This window comes from Esox lucius, chromosome 23, assembly GCF_011004845.1.
Source record: "Esox lucius isolate fEsoLuc1 chromosome 23, fEsoLuc1.pri, whole genome shotgun sequence".
NCBI lineage: Eukaryota > Metazoa > Chordata > Actinopteri > Esociformes > Esocidae > Esox > Esox lucius.
The window spans coordinates 10,342,627-10,361,245 of NC_047591.1; the positions used below are offsets into that span (position 1 = coordinate 10,342,627).

General features: G+C 41.1%; 1 protein-coding gene across 6 annotated transcripts; it reads left to right on the forward strand.

Moving 5' to 3' along the window:
* The first annotated feature begins 259 nt into the window (after positions 1–259).
* gata3 (GATA binding protein 3) lies at positions 260–17,490 on the forward strand. 6 transcript variants are annotated; one of them, XM_010901330.4, is made up of 6 exons: positions 260–370; positions 6,121–6,478; positions 7,963–8,490; positions 10,950–11,095; positions 13,065–13,190; positions 16,422–17,490. In XM_010901330.4, the coding sequence occupies exons 2-6, from the start codon at positions 6,241–6,243 to the stop codon at positions 16,701–16,703; spliced, it is 1,320 nt and encodes a 439-aa protein (XP_010899632.1). In that variant the 5' UTR covers positions 260–370; positions 6,121–6,240; the 3' UTR covers positions 16,704–17,490. The 6 variants fall into 6 exon arrangements, with proteins under 6 accessions (XP_010899632.1, XP_010899635.1, XP_010899637.1 ...); XM_010901333.5 differs by lacking the exon at positions 260–370 and adding an exon at positions 5,603–5,658; XM_010901331.4 differs by lacking the exon at positions 260–370 and adding an exon at positions 5,678–5,965.
* Positions 17,491–18,619: the final 1,129 nt, after the last annotated feature.

Here is an 18,619-nt window from a genome sequence, read left to right on the forward strand (position 1 = left end):
TTCCCGCGCCGACAGCAGTCCCCATCTGACCTTGTTAACTGTTAAAATGTATTGGTCTCAGTGATTCCGTTGACTAATAACTATAGGACTGTTTTCCTCCTTACCGACCCGGAAGAGCTCTGATCTGAATGTACAGTAAGTAGGGTAAGAGAGTGCATGCTTTGGTTGGCCTGTGTGTGTGTGAGTGTGTGTGTAAGCCGAGTGTGACTCTCTGGGCTAAGGGCGCGCGCGCGCTTCGGTTTTTCCCCTCCGCGGCTCACTCTCTCTCTAAATGCCATCGGCGCTTCGATCTCCATGTCACTCTTTCCTCACATCTGCAGCCGATCAGAAAAAAAAAACAAAAAAAAACGACCGCCAACCTATTCCACAGGTCAGTAAATATTTAGATTTCTCTAAAGCATATCTGTCTGTCTGTCTGTCTGTCTGGCTAACCTTTTACGAAAAATACAAATACAGATCTAAAGGTACATGATGGTCTCTTCCAGCCTGCTTCCTTGTGTTCTGTCCAGCCTGGCGTTTGTCCACTAATGAATTGAGCAAGTTTGTTCCATGGCATAAAAAACATATATTTTAGAAAATACTGTTTCGTAGCACATACATATGTTTTTCTTTTAGTCAGTTGCAGAGACCGGTTAATAAATTTGCTGTACATGTGAAGAGATGTTCTGTATGTCTCTCAAACAGAAATGTGGATAAATGTAATAGCCTACACACGCGACGCCATTGTTGTCTCAAATGTTTTACTGTAGCCGATGTCTGTGTTTGGCGGCTTTTTTGACTGTCAAAAGAATATGGGAGTTACATTCAGTGTAAAGAAATGTTCGAATGTATGCATTCGTACACATGTCGTCCGTGTTAATTTGACTAAATCGTTCGTTTTGCGTATTTCACTCGAGTCATCGTTTCCATTTCGCTTTGGGATTTATTGCAGTGAACGCACTATATTCGGAGAGTATTTTACCTACCTCACGCCTCCCGAAATACAGAAGATGAAGGATTTTAATGATCTATTACCACCTGAGTTGGTGCAGGCAGAATCCCGTAACCCATGAAATTGATCTGATTACCTCGCCAATGGGTCATAAAAGGAGTTGGGTTTGCTGAGGCTGCATTGAGTGCATTCCCCCTTTCCCATCCCGTCTGTGGTCGATATGGCTTGATTTGGAGAGGAGCTGTTACATAGAATGAATAGGATAGGAAATTAAGGGCAGAGCTCGAACTGTTATTTGCATGCAGAGAACACGGCTGGGATATCGCGCGCGGTTCTATTGATTTACGCTGAATGCTTCTCCAACAGCTGTGTTTTGGAGATAGCGAGGCTGGCCATTCACATAATCACAGTGTGTACTGCCTTTTAAATAAGGATAAAATCTGCCTCCAATCGCCAAATCAGGCCACGACTGAGATGGGCAGCATATCAGTGAGTGTGGCTTGCAATGCCGATATGTCGAAGTTTTTCGTGTTTATAAAGTTATCAAATGATTGTGGTTACCTGGAGGACAATAAACGTTGGGGATTTATCCACAGACGTTTGATTTGTAGGCTAATTAGCCATAACACACGCAATTGTGTTATGTAAAAAGGGGGGAAATATATATTTTTTAAATATAGTTATTTTTGTCTAAAATTCGCTAATTTGGGAGATTGTGTTGTAAAGAAGAGGAACTAAAAAAACAGCAGCATCCAAATGGAGACGTGTAGGCCTGGTGAAGCGGCCATTTAGAGGTGAAAAGCGATCACAGGGATAAGCCTTCTGTCAATTGACAGAGAATCTTCATCTATTTTTATGTTATTCGGGCTTACGCATTACCGACATAATATGTTCTCGAGGTAAAATATTCCTAAACCATTTCTAATTTAAATCATTCTAAGAATTACACATCATTTTGCAAGTTTCATGCGTACTGAGTAGAATTTCGCCCTCGTTATGGTTCTAAGAATCTGAACTGGTTCACATGGTTGATTGAGTATGACAAGAAACTTTGTTCTTGAAAAGATCACAGAAAACTGCGACATTAGTCATCTCTACCTGTAGCCTATACTTATGACACATGCCCCAACTGGAGGTTTAAAAAGATAGCATACACGATATCGTTTTGAATGATGTAAAAACGCCTGGCTTCGGTTTTTAAAAAAAGTTTGATTTAATAATGCTATTATTGGTTTTATTACTACTACTATTATTGCTAGTATTACAATTACTAGACCAATTGTTATTATCAGTAGTAGTATTGTTATTTTCATCAATAACAGTTGTTAATTTAGCCGATACTACATTTACATTATCCTGTAACACAGACGTGGAAGTCCCCCTGTCTTCTCTCTACCTCGGTCTTTTCTTTCCTTTTCCGTCTTGATCAAGATAGTAATAATGTATTCCAGTGGTGACTGGGTGTGAAGTAGCTCGAGCGCGGAGAAAGAAGCCGCGTTGCCCGCGCTGCCCGAGGCCGTGTCCTCTGGTTCACCCTGGATCCGCGCCTCACGGCTGTTTGGACAGCTTTACCTGCTACATTAGAATGAAACTGTAAAACCTAAATCCATCGAAAGTCTACTAAGCCAGATGCCGGCACTTTAATTAAATGGTATTTCTGGCCTTCCCGGTTTTTCATCTGCCCTAAAACTTAAAAACAGTGCATGAACGTCACGTAAGCTTACTTTAGAATTTGGCTTATATTCCTAGTTTAATGATAAAGCTTCAGTGGTTGGACACAAATAATGATCAATCAAAAAAACATAAATAAAATGTATAGTAGCCTTGGCGATATACTATTATCAACATGCATATTAATGATTATTATTATTATGGTTTACAAAAATGTAATTAATAATATTATTCATAATTGTATAATTATTATTAAAATGCTATTTACTGCTGTCCTACCTAATTATCACGAACACTAATAAATACCCACTTTGGAAGTAAAAGGTAAAAAAACGTTATCTTTATTCATCTCACACTCTGACAATGAAATAATCCGGCGGTGTCTTAAATTGTCAACCCTGGTGAAATGTGTGATGTCTCCTGATTCTAATCTGGGTTCTCTGACATAATCACTCACAAATTATCTCCTCAATCTTCTGCTGTGCCGTCACCAGTCAAGACTTACAAGCCACCATACTACCAACATTTATGAATCAGTCAGTAGGTTACTGCTGCAATGTTTTTCTTTTGTTTGTTTTAGTTATATTATAATTTGCAGGCTATTTTTGAGCATCACATAAGCAGACACACACGCACCGCGCACCCACAGACAGGACACACAGACAAACAAAACACACCACACACACGCACCCCCCCCCCCCCCAACATCATTTTTTTTCTTTTGTTTTGACTGTGGTGGGGATTACAGATGACAACTTTTAAAGGGGACCAGTTTTTATTCCCCGCTGGAAGAATGTAAGCTCTCACGTTTCCTCCTCTCTAGACACTGAGGCTTGGGGAATCGCGTTCTCAGAGGTTCCTTGTCCTCTGTAAGCTTCCAGACATTCAGTCAAGAAACAACAAAACATTATCAGGATTTGTACCTTTAAGGTCAAGTGTTGCCCCACAGCACCTCAAACGCATTGGCCAACTTCGGTGGATAATGGTGCGCGATACTTTTCAACAGAATAATTACACGAGTCCGCTGACTGCTCAACAATGACAGTGTGATTGTTCGATGTGAGGCGTTTCATCCGTTTCTATCGAAGTTCAGTCTCAGGTTCATTTGAGTGAAACACGCACTCTGGGTATCCTGAGGAGAAACAATTGTGAGAATCCCCAAATCAGCAATAGTTTTCTTACACACGAGATTAGCAGTGTGCAAACGAAAGCCTGGGAACAGCTAGCAAAAGACTATAAGGCCATCAATGATTATCATTTTAAGTCTCTACCCCAGTTCTGTCAAACAGGCCTACCTCATTGCATAAGATGGATGTCTATTGGTGTTATTTTTGTAGCCATGCACTGCATATCAAGAGCTCCCATAAAGACCCTGAAACAGAGCATTTCATAGGCTGTTATAAATTTCTCTTCGTGTCAATTTTCATTTACAATACTGAACTTTGAAAAATTATATGCCTATGATATTGATTTTTAGCCGATTGATTTTTTGGCGAATGGACTACGAAGTCTATTAATAAAATCGAATCCATCACTGTGTGCATGTAACGCCCCATATCATTTCTCAATCAGTTTCATGCGTAAATAACTCTCATCATACCTGGTTGTAGAACTGGCCTATTAAAGCATTTTGTATCTCACTGGAAAAGTGCGCGCGCATTCTCTTCAGAACTGCCAGTGCGCTCTGCTCTGATGCGCGTTAAGAGGGTTCATTTCCTGGCTGTTTACTCTTGAGGTGACGTCACGTCCAGTGGCGTCGACCAGGCTACTGGTGTCAGTGCATCGCAAAGCACCAAAAAGAGCAGCCCCCTGTTCCACAATTACTGCCAATCGCAGAGTAGGGGGTACTCACACCAATTACCATACAATGAATAATGGAGGCCACACTTCAGCAATACTGAATTCTGGCGTATCTGACAGTGACATACGGGTTGTTTAGATGATCTTGCCTGTGGTGTGAATAAAATATCTTATAATGAATAATTTCAATATCGTCAACTTAAGAAGACATCACGTTACTACATCATGTTAGTACAGTTAATAAAATCTTTTTACGTTAGTAATGACATGTCATGGCAGTTTTACTGCTTGTCTGTATGCTGGGGAATTGAAAATAGCTAATATTGTGGGAGAATCTCTCAGACGTTTTAAGTCCGTTAAGGTGCCTAGCACTTATGTGGAGTGGAGTGTTTTCCAGAGTGTAGTTTAGCAACTATTGCTTCCTCGCCCGCTTCTGCTATGTTAAGCGAGGAAATTAGCCCCATTTGTGGAGTTAAATCGAAGCCTGCAATTTGAGTAACTCTCCTGTCACCGCGAGAGGACGCACTGTCACAATTTAAAGAAATGCGCGTCCACAACCCCCCCCCGCCGCCCTTGGTCCCTCATTGAGTAACGTGCTTCAGGTCCTGACTCGTTGGTGCTGTCTTTTTCTAATTATTAATTCGTATTAATGTTTATGACAAGCACGGAAATATTATTGTGGTCATCAGGCTTCACTGATATGACATTTCATTTCAAAAAGCACGTTACATTTTAGACTTCATTTTAGACTTGTTTGCAAGGTCTTGAACATTTAGAAAATGTATTCGCCTGTATGTCAGTATTTTGGAAGGATTAAAAAGACATGCACCCTTTATGATTGATCGGTTTTAATTAGAGTGTCATGCACAATATCTTATACTATACACGATGGGCATGAAGGAGTTTGTGTATTTGCTTTTAAGAAGAAAAAAAATCTGATTGATTTAATATTTAATATTGGTTAAAATAATCCTCTAAGAAAAAAATCCTTGCAGCAATTCTTGGTCATCTCTCCTGGCCCACTTTATTCAATTAGGGCGAGCAGGGCAGGCCCCTCCCCTATTGATGACACTGACAGACCCTCCTTAAGTTGCGTCGCGCCACAGCTGTCTGCGAGCATTGAGCTGCCTGGCGCCATCCTGAAAGAATGCCTTCACTGTAAAAAAAAAAAAAAAAAAAAAAAAAAAACCTGAGAGAGAGCGAGAGAGAGACATACACAAACTGGGACGGAGAGAGTTCAGAAAGAGCTAAAAAGAGTGAGTGGATGAGCTAGAGAGAGAGAGAGAGAGAGAGAGAGAAAGAGAGAGAGAGGGAAGCAGAGTAAGGGTTGCCGCTGCGCACAAACAGAGATTTGATCTGAGTTTAACTTCGCTCCTAGTCAGTGTGCAGTAAGCCACCTACTGCAAACAAGGCTGCGTCTAAACATATACCTCTACAACTTGTTGAGTTGGCTTAATAATACAGAAACTTTGTTGGGGAAAAGTTAAGGAACTTTTAAGTGGGACTGGATAAGACCTTGGATCTATTCATGACAACATTTGAGTGAAACATTACATGTTGAATGTATGTTTTGAACAATTATCTTTTATTTCACAAACTGGCAAATTCACATTGCGAACAGTGAATCCCTGCCAAATAATCGCAATTTAATAGACTGAAGATTACACCAACATAGGAGGGACAGCATATACCAATAAATTGTTGTTTTTCATCTTCAGGTGAACGAAGTTAACGAAGAAAACTGTGGATTAAGCAAAACAGGAATTTGGACAGATTTTTTCTTACTTCTTGAGTTCGATCGGTTCACTCAGGGGTTTATGAACGTTTGCTAAAAAGCTATGGAAGTATCCGCGGACCAACCACGATGGATGAGCCATCATCACCCCTCGGTGTTAAACGAACAGCATCCCGGCTCACACCATCCAGGCCTCGGCCACTCGTATATGGACCCCTCGCAGTATCCCCTCACCGACGATGTGGATGTACTGTTTAATATCGACTCACAGGGTAACCACGTATCTCCATACTATGGGAACTCAGTCCGAGCCGTCCAGAGGTACCCACCTCCTCCACACAGTAAGTAGGCTACTGCTTCATTACGCATTGCTTTTGAGTTAAATACATCGCTCTCTTTCGTGGTATGGTCATACGTATCTCTGTTTAAGATAGGGCTAAAGAAAACATTCGTTTTCGGATAGTTTTCTTTTTTTTAATGTATGAACCGAAATAGTTGTCTAAAAACCGGCTTGGTTTTGACTTCAACGATACCGCTAATTTAAAATGGTAGTGCCGAAATTTAGTGAAACCATGGCGTCCTCAGTTATGTGTGGCTTACCTCTGGAGGTGTACCTTGGTTTCATATCTTTCTAGTTGTCAGTATAAGTATTTGTTATAACAGTCAGTACGACCAGTATTTAGTAAATATGTTTAATGTGATTTAGTACACTTAGGAAGTGAAGCAATTAGAAAACAATTATAAATAATTTTAACTCAAATTAGTTTGCATGAATTACAGTTAAACTACATGTTACTACATATATAAATATATACATATGTGTATGTTTATATCGTAAATAAATTAGTTGCCAAAATAATTAATGTGGTCTAGGCTGCATGCAAGTAGCATTTGCAAAGGCCGCATTAGGATAGATTTTTCATTTCAGCCTCATCATATTCACCTGACAGTCGTGTAGCTTTCATTTGTTCCTAGTTAACTATGACCAAGATACATTTTTTAATTAGACATTAATGGAGAGAAAATAACTGCGGAAGAGCAATTGGTTGTATTTATTGACATGACTTCCTGGACGGAATAGTGTATCATAAATGTGTTTCTGTAGCTAGGCTTCCTACGCTAAAACGCGACTGTAGAAACACTGAACTGCGAACAGCATCCTGCACACACTGCGGTTCTGATACTGGCATTTAGGCCCTGGATGTCGGGAAATACAAGCAATAAACTAGGGTGAAGTCATCCTGTGTGTCTAGGGATACAATTTCGGCAAAGTGAGTTGAGTTGTCAGTTGTAGGCCATATGTGCATTTTTATCTTGTATATGTGACGAAAAAGGTTGATGTTTTGCTAAAATCACGAAGGATGTTTTTTATTTGAATGTCTTCGATGACTTAAATGCTTTCTCGGTAACAAGAACCGAAAGTCTAAAAGTCATAGTGTCACTGGTAAAGCACATATTGTTGCCTATACATACCAATCGACCAAGACTGTTACGTGCGCTTGCGGGTAGTTTTCACATGCGTTACGTTTTGTTTCAATAGAAAGTGTGAATACTAAACGTTTAATATTGACTACTAGTCATAGTAACTGAGGTAGGCTACAACTACCATTTGTAATGAAGCTGTATTATTTGTGTCATTGTCATAGCAGGCCTAGGCCTGTTGCCAGAAGTCATGTCTAAACCGAGGCCTGCATATGTGAAATGTTTATTGCCTACAAAATGAGGTGATCGAATCGTGAGATGAAGAATGTATATCCTTTGTCATTTAGGCTACTTCACCGAGAAAAAAACTGACAGCTTTCTGTTATCCTATTTTGTATTACAGGTAGTCAGGTGTGTCGCCCCTCTTTACTGCATGGCTCTCTGCCGTGGCTGGACGGAAGCAAAGCCATGCAGCACCACAGCACTTCTCCGTGGAACCTGAGTCCTTTCCAGAAGAGCTCATTGCACCACGGTTCCCCGGCCGGTCTCTCCGTCTACCCCCCGGCGTCCTCCTCTTCCCTGTCCGGGGGTCACTCGAGCCCGCACCTTTTCACCTTTCCCCCAACCCCTCCGAAAGACGTGTCCCCGGATCCGGGCATCTCAACCCCAGGTTCCAGCAGCAATAGTCGCCAACAGGAAGAGAAAGAGTGCATAAAGTACCAGGTGTCTCTGGCCGAGAGCATGAAACTGGAGTCTCACAGCCGGAGCATGGCGTCAATCGGAGCGCAATCCTCTGCCCACCACCCCATCGCCACATACCCATCCTATGTCCCCGAATACGGCCCAGGCCTCTTCCCACCAAGTAGCCTGATAGGTGGGTCATCTTCTAGTTATGGTTCCAAAACAAGACCAAAAACAAGGTCATGTTCAGGTAGGCTTGCGTTTTATTATATTAACATTTGATTATATATCACCTTAGAATATATGGCATTATGATTTCCACGAGTAATCCCAGTGCACCTGTTTGGCCTCTAAATCCGAACGGGTCCATTCATTGTTCTCCACACAAACAACCTCTTAGGGCTATTGACATGTAATGTCTGATTGACAGCAAAGGCTTTTCTCTTGTAAGTCCAGAAAGTCAAATGTGCCTTAAAGGGTATCATAAGGTAGTTCTGCACACGATTCGTTTGAGGGTAAATTAGAGTGAAAGGCATGTAGTATACTACATAATAAAAATAACGTCATAAATTATAAATAATAGTCTAATAATAATAATTCAGGATTGTGGAAAATTAAACCGTGCATAATCGAAGTTTATTTATTCTTAGATCAATATGACTGAGTAACTATTTTAATTTTAAGGTTTTCCATAGGCCTATGTTTATTAGTCTATACTGCATGTTTATTCGCAGCCTGGTTGGCAAACTGATTGGTTAGAAAATATTGCTTGGAATACAAAGCTAATTCAATAATTCAAGGCACATTTACCCACATTAAATTGAAAGTTTTTCCATTTTCCAAAATCAAGGGATTTAGGTCCAGTGAATGATTAAACAGCATTTTAATGCAAAAGCAGACTACTTCAGAATAGTTTTAAGCTCTGTGTATAAACCAGATCTGTTCTCAGTTTTTCTATTTTTCATAGAGGAAAAGAGAGAGAGACTAGCCTAGCTCTGTGACCACGGCCTCTGTGCCTGCATGGCTGTCTCGCGCCCGTTTATATGTTTAAGATAATCCCATTACTGTCAGACTGGTGCACGCGACAGTTGCATTGTTTATCCAGCGCCATTTACTTTCATAGAGTCCGGATGCGAGGCTGCATTAAGAGGGGGAATAACGAATGAGCACTCGCGGTGGCAGAAGGGCACGACTGGCAAAGGGGAATATTATCCAAACAAGCGGGGTAATTATTTTAAAAGGTTATTCAGAAACCGCTCGAAACCAGTTATGTGTAATGAGATTAATATCAGTGCATGGAATTAGGAGAAATATAGGTCTTAAAACAGTGGATTAGTGGATGCATATCATCAGGCTTATTTAAGGCTGAGTAATATTAGCTTATTAATACAAAAAGGAAATCATTTTAATTTCAGGATAAATGTTTGCGTGGCGTAAAGTCCTTAAATCGAATCTTAAAGAGGTTATCTATGAGGTCATAAGGCAATGTGTCTACATTGCAAAAGTTTTACTTTGTGGTCTTCTAACCATAAAACCCGGAACATGCAAAACAAAAAGCCTGTAGAAACCTACTCTCAGAGGCCTATTGTGGTGTGGATATATTTGTTTAGCTGTGTTAGCCAGTCAGATCTCTCTAAAACACAATTATTCGCGAAGTCCTCGGTGTCTGCTGAGGTCTCTGTAATGTCTGTCACATCTAACAAGGCAGAACCAGAAGTGACGCATCTCAGTCGGAAAAAGTGGAGCGGTTTTGCTGTCAAAAGGGAAGTAAGGGTTCATGCGTAAAGACGTAAAGTCACGGCGCGGTACCACACAAAGGCCCCATCTATACGCATCTATGCTTTCAAATAATCCTGCATCGCTGCTCCGTTGTTTCAGTTTCAGTGGTGAGGCCACATAGGCCTAAGGGAAACAAGACCCAGACCCCCTTAATTAAACTGTTAACGCGCGTCTCACCTGTCGGTGTCTCTAGAGAAGTGTCAATCAAACCCAAATTCCGGTTAGGAATGACCGTGTTAATTCCAATCAAATATGGAGGCTTAAATAACCTATACGTACTTTTACAATAATACAAAGCCATGTGTATTATTACACTTAAAATGTTATATTGTTGTTATTTTTATTGTTATTATTATACAGCACTTTGAAATGAGAGGTTGTGTGTGTGGGAGCAGGGCTCATTTTAATCACAAACATAGCCTATTTATGATTAAGCACGTCCATTTCTAAAGACTAACAGTTGGAATTAAGAAATTATATATTTGATGAAATAATTGTTACCACATTGTGAAAGCAATCGTTCATAATATTTCTGTTTTATTCAATGCAGTTTTCAAACACTGAACAGAAATATAAACTGCAGGGACAGACGTTGGTGTCAATAGTTTAGGATTGTGTTTTGCACCCCTAATATTAAATGCATTGTTGTACTGTATTACTATTAATGTTGTTATTATTATAAGTAGTAGTAGTAGTTGTAATTATAGTATTACTACTACTACTATGTAATATGAATAGTTATTGAGGTACTATTATACATTATTATATAAATACTTATTTTTGTGACAACATTTGCTATCTAGTTTATAATAAAATGCGTCCCTCTTGACCTGAGGGATGAAATGTTTTATAGGTGAAATGCTGTTTATTTTTTATGGGGCGAACTGATTTCGGCGTTCTCTCCATGTTGTGTATCGTTTCTGCTTTCAGAAGGTAGAGAGTGCGTTAACTGTGGAGCTACGTCGACCCCGCTCTGGAGGCGGGATGGCACTGGTCACTATTTGTGTAACGCCTGCGGACTCTATCACAAGATGAACGGGCAGAATCGGCCCCTCATCAAACCCAAGCGACGACTGGTATGTCCCTGCCACTTTGTATTGATGACACTTCCGTCTTTCTCTCTTTCTCTACCCAGGAAGAAGTGTTAGCTGCAGGAAATTGACTCGCCAAGTGCAGGTCTCGAATTCTTTTAGATATACAGTAATAGCAAACTGCAGATTTATTATTACTATTGTTATGATTATTATTTCATTTTTTTATGATTTGCTTCATCAATTATTTTTTATCTTGCTTCAATTGCCCTACTGATATTAATATTTCTTACACTAATTTGAGGAAAAAAATAGAAAATACCTCCGCATTGAGGCAAATCGAAAATATTCCATCCAGGTCCTCATTTCCAGCATAGGAATAATATCTGCAGTTGACATACTGTAAATGTTATACTTAGCATTTGAAGTATATATAGGTAGGAGATATAAGCTACTATGTGCACTGTAGTATTTCCAGGGGAAACCCCTAAACATTTAAGATCTATCGAGTTCTGTATGGCTAAATAAAGGGGAAACGGCAGGGAGGCCCCGCGTGGACTGCTATTTTAGCAGCCAGCCAGCTACTGCTCTAGCTTATATCCATCCCCCTTCTCTCTAATGTGAAAACCCGACTTCCAGGAAAAAGCTGCCGGATATCTGAGCAGCACAGATAAGTCGCTTTTAACAACATTGCCTGCTTCCCCAGTCTAAACATGAAGGGGAGCGGGGACCGAATCAGCGCAAAGAGCGGCCCAGGGCACGCAGAGTCACGACTCGAGATTGTTCTTCTCAGAGCTCATAGAATCTCTGCAGAATGTTCAGATATGAAGAGAAGGAAAAGACAGAGCGGGGGAAAGAGAATAGAAAAGAGATATGGAAGTCTGAAGAAGTCTGGCATAAGGTCACATTACCAATAGCCTATACAATCCGTTTATTTTCGCGCTATTGGAACTCAAGATTGTTCTGCAAAGCAGTGACATTTTTGAAGTCAGACATGAACATGGGTTATTAGGCCACCGAATGTAGGTAATTGGAAATTCCTACAAGACATGGTATAGTGCCTTTTGTTTGACTCACTCGCTGTTGTTGGTACGGTATATTTGGTCATCACGTCTATCGATGCAGTTAATAGATTATAACGTCAGTGTCAGACGGTCCAGCAAACCTCGATCTGAGAAAGGCTTTGAGTTTGTACCATGACAATCCAGGCTACTCTTTCCATCCAAGTCCAAAAGTATCGTTTAAGACCTCACGGAATCAGGGCAGCACACCAATTTTCCTATAACTTTCGATTTTTTTGGAAAGGATTATGTGGGCGCTATGGCGGTATTTAAACTAACCAATTTCATCCATATGCATATCACTGTCCGTTTTATCCATTTTATTGTGGAGAAAACGAATTTGACTGCACAACACGATTAGCCTTTGTAAAAAAACAGCATAATAAAGATTATTTGACCTTGCTCTGCATATTTGAATGCTTTAACATATTTTGCTCCTAGAGAGGCTGGAGTTTAACAATTTGCGTTTAAAAATAGGCCCGCATAATTTTGTCCACCATTATGTTCTCACCCTAGAACCCTGATTTTACTGTGGGGGGGTGGGGGGGGGGTGGGGGGGGGACTCTTACGTTCGATATTTATACATGCTTTTACGAAGTAGCCTAGACATCATCTTACTGTTATACGCACACAGTTGATTTAACGGGGACATTTAATCAGATTTAATAGGTCCCATTTCAAGCCACTGCTTTTATGTCTTCTGTAAATATTTACTCTTCAGAGGGCATGTGCGCATGATGCTATTTTTAGTCTTTGAGTCAAAGCAGCGCTGTTTTGGAATTTTGTCTTTATTTTAAACTATTTACAGAAAGTTGGACATACAGAGCTTTGCAGAAAGTTCTATATGTTTAGGAATATGTGTGGTAACGGAATTATGCATATGCAAAATTAGCTTAAATAGCTAAGGAATTTGCCGTATGACTGATATGTTTTTTTGTCTTCTTTTTCTTCAGTCTGCTGCAAGACGGGCAGGAACGTCGTGTGCGAACTGTCAAACGACCACCACAACACTGTGGCGAAGAAACGCGAATGGGGACCCGGTGTGTAACGCTTGCGGTCTATACTACAAACTGCACAATGTAAGCAAAACAGCAGCCTTTAAATTATAGTAAGATATCTACTAACTTATTTAAGCATGTGTCGTCCTTCATATAATTTGGTTATTCACCTTTCGTTCTATATGGGCTATTCATTCTCTCTTCATCACTTATTTTTCCCCTATACATTCAAAGCGCATATGAGCAATAAAAAAATAATAATCTTGAAATACTTTTAAAGTCTATGGAATATTGTTGGGGCACACGTGATATATATACACACACACACTAATATCTACTGTATTGGAAATAAAGTAAATTACATTAATCTATATGTATGGGAGAGCCGAATTAAACTCGCCGCGTACAGCTTGGCTGTTGAATATTAAAGAAGAGCTTAATTAAAATTCGATTAATTTTCAGGCCGATCTTATTTTAGGCCTTTTGGTTATATCCGCGTCAGGGACTTGATTCCCCCTCTGACCACCAATCCGCCTGATTCGTTTTGGGGCGGCGGTGGTTACTGCCTCACCACATAATTTCACATCCTCAGTCTGAGGACCCGTGGGACCAGTTATCTCTCTTTCGCTCTCTTTCTCTTATTTAAGCTGTGCCAACATGGAGAGCTGCTACGTAATTTAACTAGAGCTAATGCGTAAATTAACTAGATAAAAACGTTTCTTCTGTTTATTATTTTTTATTGTTATTATATGTTACTTATAGCCTATTCAACCTTCATATGACATATATCTAAAAAAAAAAAAAAACTTTAATCTACAGTTAATCTGATGTTGGTACACTGTGTCCTTGAGCGCAGGGGAAAGCAGTCCCTACTTGAATGTTTTACAACGTGTGTAACAGCCTAATGGAAATTCGTACCGTCCACTAGGGGCATTGTGAGCGGCTGCCACTGGTGCACATGTACTGCTGCAGCATGGGTTAGAATTCATCTTACTGCTCTTCCAGTAAACACTCTCTCTCCTCTGTATTTGTCCACTTTCCTGTCAAGTATAGAATAAAAAGGCAAAACGATATACTACATGTACAAATATTTTTTTGAGGTGTCACATGCTCTATGTTTAATGTTTTTGTTTTAAAGCCTTTCCCAAACCCTGACCACTCAGAATAATGCTTACATTTATGTCTGACCCTGTTTTTAACATTTAACCAAACATTAAAGCATTCAAAAGAATTCCAAAATGTAAGATCTTGTTTTATTTTTGTTTTAGCAAACCTACAGACAGCACCAAATTATGTAATTAAATCATCAAGCCATGTCATTATTATATTGTTGCCGTTAAGATAAAGGGTGGCGTGGTATTTTTTTGGAGATTGGGGGAAGACCATCCTGCTCTGCTCCCCTACTTGTCACGCAAGTGCTCCCTGTTAAAAATCATTTGCCCGTGTTGGTTTTGGCACACTAAAGAAAACGATTTGACTCAGGTTGTCAGGCAGAATAATAATATTTCCCAGTTGCATATTATCTTTTGAACTGACCCTGACCTTGGCTTAATTGCTAAATTAGTTTGTTTTGGTAAAATCAGATTTCTGGGGTCTGCTTGCTTTGAAACAAATTCCAGATTTTACACGGTAAATTAGGTGAAGCCTCTCTCAACTCGTGCACAATGACTTTTAACCTGCCCCTAACCTACACAGTGGCTCCTCGTGATGGCAACCTAATACTTACCTCAGAGACCTTAATATCCTTTACATTTTGATGTAAGGCTGTAGGCTCCAGTAATCAAGTCTGGACATATTATGCTAGTAGGAAAAAAATGCCCAAGAAGTGATAGAGATTGTTGACACCCAATTTGAAGGAACGTTCCTCCCCTTTTCTTGTTGGTTGAGTCAGGGGATATGCAGTGTGGTCAATGTGAACCCATTTCGTACAGGTTGTGGTTGTTTTCAGGTTACTGTAGGTGTGAGGAGAGGATGTGACAGAATGCTCTGTGGTGGTCACTGAGTAAAGCTCTGACTGTGTTATGTTTTGTTTTATGCAACGGGCGGAGGCCGATAGAGGCCCAAGGCCCATGGCTTCCTCTAAGAGATGTGTGGCCGACATCTGAGCATCAAAGACCCAAGCCTGCCTGGCCAGCATTAGGTGGGCGTGTTGCATTTCAACACAGCAAGCAGCTAAAATCACAGAGAAGGCGCGAAGCCCTTTGCATGTACTGGTTGCATCATAGATATACATTAAAACCACATTACTCATGGGCTGTACCTTTTTGCCCTTTCCTAATCATCTGGAGCGGTCTGTGCCAAGTGAAAAAAAGTCAGTGGAAAATGCCAATAACGTCTCAGGGAAAGCTGCAGAAGTGAGGCGGTTGAAATCCTCGTCCCCATTTCCCAGGGAAGTCGTCGGCCTCATCCACCACCCCTTCATAATCCCGCCCTGAGCCGGAATTCCATCATCCGTCTCTCATTCTCGACTAAAACCTGCACCGGAATATGTCATCCCTGGCCGTTTTGGCTGGCGGATGCCCATGCAGAAGGCTGCGGTGGGGGCTGGAGTATGGAGGGTAGATGGTGGAGAGGAAGACTTGGCCGGCGGGAGTGGTCATCATGGCCATGTGTCTCTGTGGTCGGCTGGTTAGAACGGTCGCTGCCAGACTCTCTCTGTCCTCCTCTCTTTTCCTCCCTGTCGCAGTCCATCTTTCTCACTCTCTCTCACTCTCTCTCACTCCCTCTGCCATTCCTGCTGTCTCTCCCTGGCATGGCCGTGGCCTCAGATCTAGTCCAGCTTAAGGGAATCAGCGTTTAAATCCAGCCGAACGCAGACTCACCCTGACACTCACACATGCATCTCCCATACTCCTCCTCACCCCCTATCCATTACAATAGGACAGACAGATTTATTCTATAATAGGACTCCATTACACATCAGTGTCCCCCTCAAATCCCAAACCCAACCTCTCCCAAAATTATAAACCTGTTTGTGTTGCCGCAGTTATGTTGGTTTGTTTGTTTGTTTGTCCAACCAACCGATGCACTTCATCTGATATTTACAAGATGCAAGTGACAAATAATGCTTACATTTTTATTTAATTTCCTTGTTTGTCGGCGTCTTCGCCAAAGTACACGGAAAAAGCATGAATGCTGCTCTTTGACATTTTACTCTGATTCAGTGTTACTCTGACTCATTTCAGACATTGTACTCCTTCCACAACTCCTTGACGTCACTAACCTATGAAAGAGTAGTCTTGAACAACATGCTTGTTTTAACCCTGCAATGTCAGCGCGGTGCATTAACCCATGTGTGTGTCCATCCCCCAGATCAACCGACCTCTCACCATGAAGAAAGAGGGCATCCAGACCAGGAACAGAAAGATGTCCAGCAAGTCGAAGAAGAGCAAAAAGTCCCACGACAGCATGGACGACTTCTCCAAGAGCCTGATGGACAAGAGCAGCTCATTCAGCCCGGCCGCTCTGTCACGTCACATGTCCTCTTTCCCTCCCTTCTCACACTCCGGCCACATGCTGTCCACCCCAACGCCCATGCATCCCTCTTCCTTCGCCCCACATCCCCACTCCAGTATGGTCACTGCCATGGGCTAGAAGACCCCAACGGTACCACCTACCTCTCCAAACCCGTTAACTAACAAAAAACCCTCTGTTCTCTTACTCCCACTTATCTTTGCTTACCTGAATTCCAAGCTGAAAGACAACCAGACCGCTCTCTCCTACCCTTAAGCAAACGCTCAGCTCCATCACCAAGCCGCCTATGATCAGATCTCTGTGTGAAGAGAGACAGGGTCTGCGGCTCTTTGCTTTTGTTCACTTGTATCTTTTTTAACTGTTATCAAGTGTATCTACTGCGATACTTGAAGCCTGGTAGACTGAATCACTGACAGTGGTTTTCTAACTCCTGGGAAGTCCTTTTCTCTGACCTGGGAGAAAATATCCTGAAGCTTCACCCACTTGTTGACTGCGTCCTTACAGCTGACAAAATACCCAATCCGGAATCCCATTTGTGTACAAAAAGCCATTTTTCATGATGAAAAGCAAAGATTATAAACAAACATTACAAAACCTAAAACCTTTATGATGCTCCACCCCACTCCACCCCACCCTACTCCACCCACCTGTAAGACAGGACACCCACCCTCCTGAGCAGTGAGAAGATGAGAGGAGATGAACTTTAAATATATTTGTAAAAATTGTATGAAATACAGTACATTTAATGAAGACTTTTTAATTAAGTAAGAGAAGAAAAAAAGGAAAAAATGCCTCTGGGCAGCTAAGAGCAGAAAGGTACGAGTCAAGGCAGGAGACACTGCCGCTGGAGAGTAGAGAAGGAGAGAAGTAGAGGCCGCCTCTGCTTCCCAGAGAGAGGGATGAGAGGAAAGACTGATAAAAGGACAGGCCTTCACTTTCGCCTGCTGGAAACGTGTTTGATGCATTAAGCTTGTAGAGAGTCTATCGTTCTGACTGCAGGCGTCTCTTTTTGGATGTGCTATAGGTCTCGGGCTGTTGGTTTGTGTTCACATGCTAACACACGCACACATATATACACACACCATTCTCTCACACAGACACACACACACACACACACACACACACTTCCACAATGGATCACCTGAAAGACTTTTTTCCGGCCCACAGATTATATGCATTGTGAAAAAGTTCCTGTATTTGTTATTTGTATGTATAATTCAGAGTACCAAAAATACGAAAGAAACAAAGATGTAGAATTATTTCTTTATGTTATGCAGACTGAATGGTTGTAAAAATTTAATAACTATCACTAGTGTAAAAAATGACTGCTTTTTGTTTCGTATTTTTTTTCTTTCTTTGAAAATAATAAACTAGTTTAATCTCTGTTGACATGTTAGCCTGTGGTTGCCAGACTTCATTCTTTCCATGGTGCGTTACTGTGGTGTGAAGTTAATCAGTCCCCACCCCATGCTTCTCCAGACCTGTCTACAATACCCCCAACCATATTTACCCAGCATTCACCGCAGCAACGGACATCTCTTGTGATGGAGGACAAACAGGAAGTGCGTAAATAAACAGTGGCACTGTGACTGGAGGGTTCACATGCCGCTTCACAACTAGTTAAGCAGGCTAGCGCTAACTATCACATTCACAATGACAACCGACTAGAGCTTCAATATGATCAAAATGAAACAGAAAGCTATGCAGAAATGCTCTTGCAGAACTGCTCAGCTCATTATTCTGAATCAATGCTTTTTCTGGAGGACGTGTTAATTTAGAATGTGTCTTTGGGTTTTCAGAATTAAATCCTGTAGTTCTTCAGGATGGGGCTAATGGATGAGGGTTTTCAGGTGTATCAGATGAAATGTATCTGGGGTGGCAAGATGGCCTTGTGGTTAGAGTGTAGGGTCAGTAACCACAAACCCTAGTTTCTCTGGTTAAAAGTGTCAGCTAAACGTAAAATGTTATAATCAGTAAGTGTAATCAGTTTGCTCAGATGAGGGTAATCATTTGTCTTTGATGAAGGTTACCGCTTG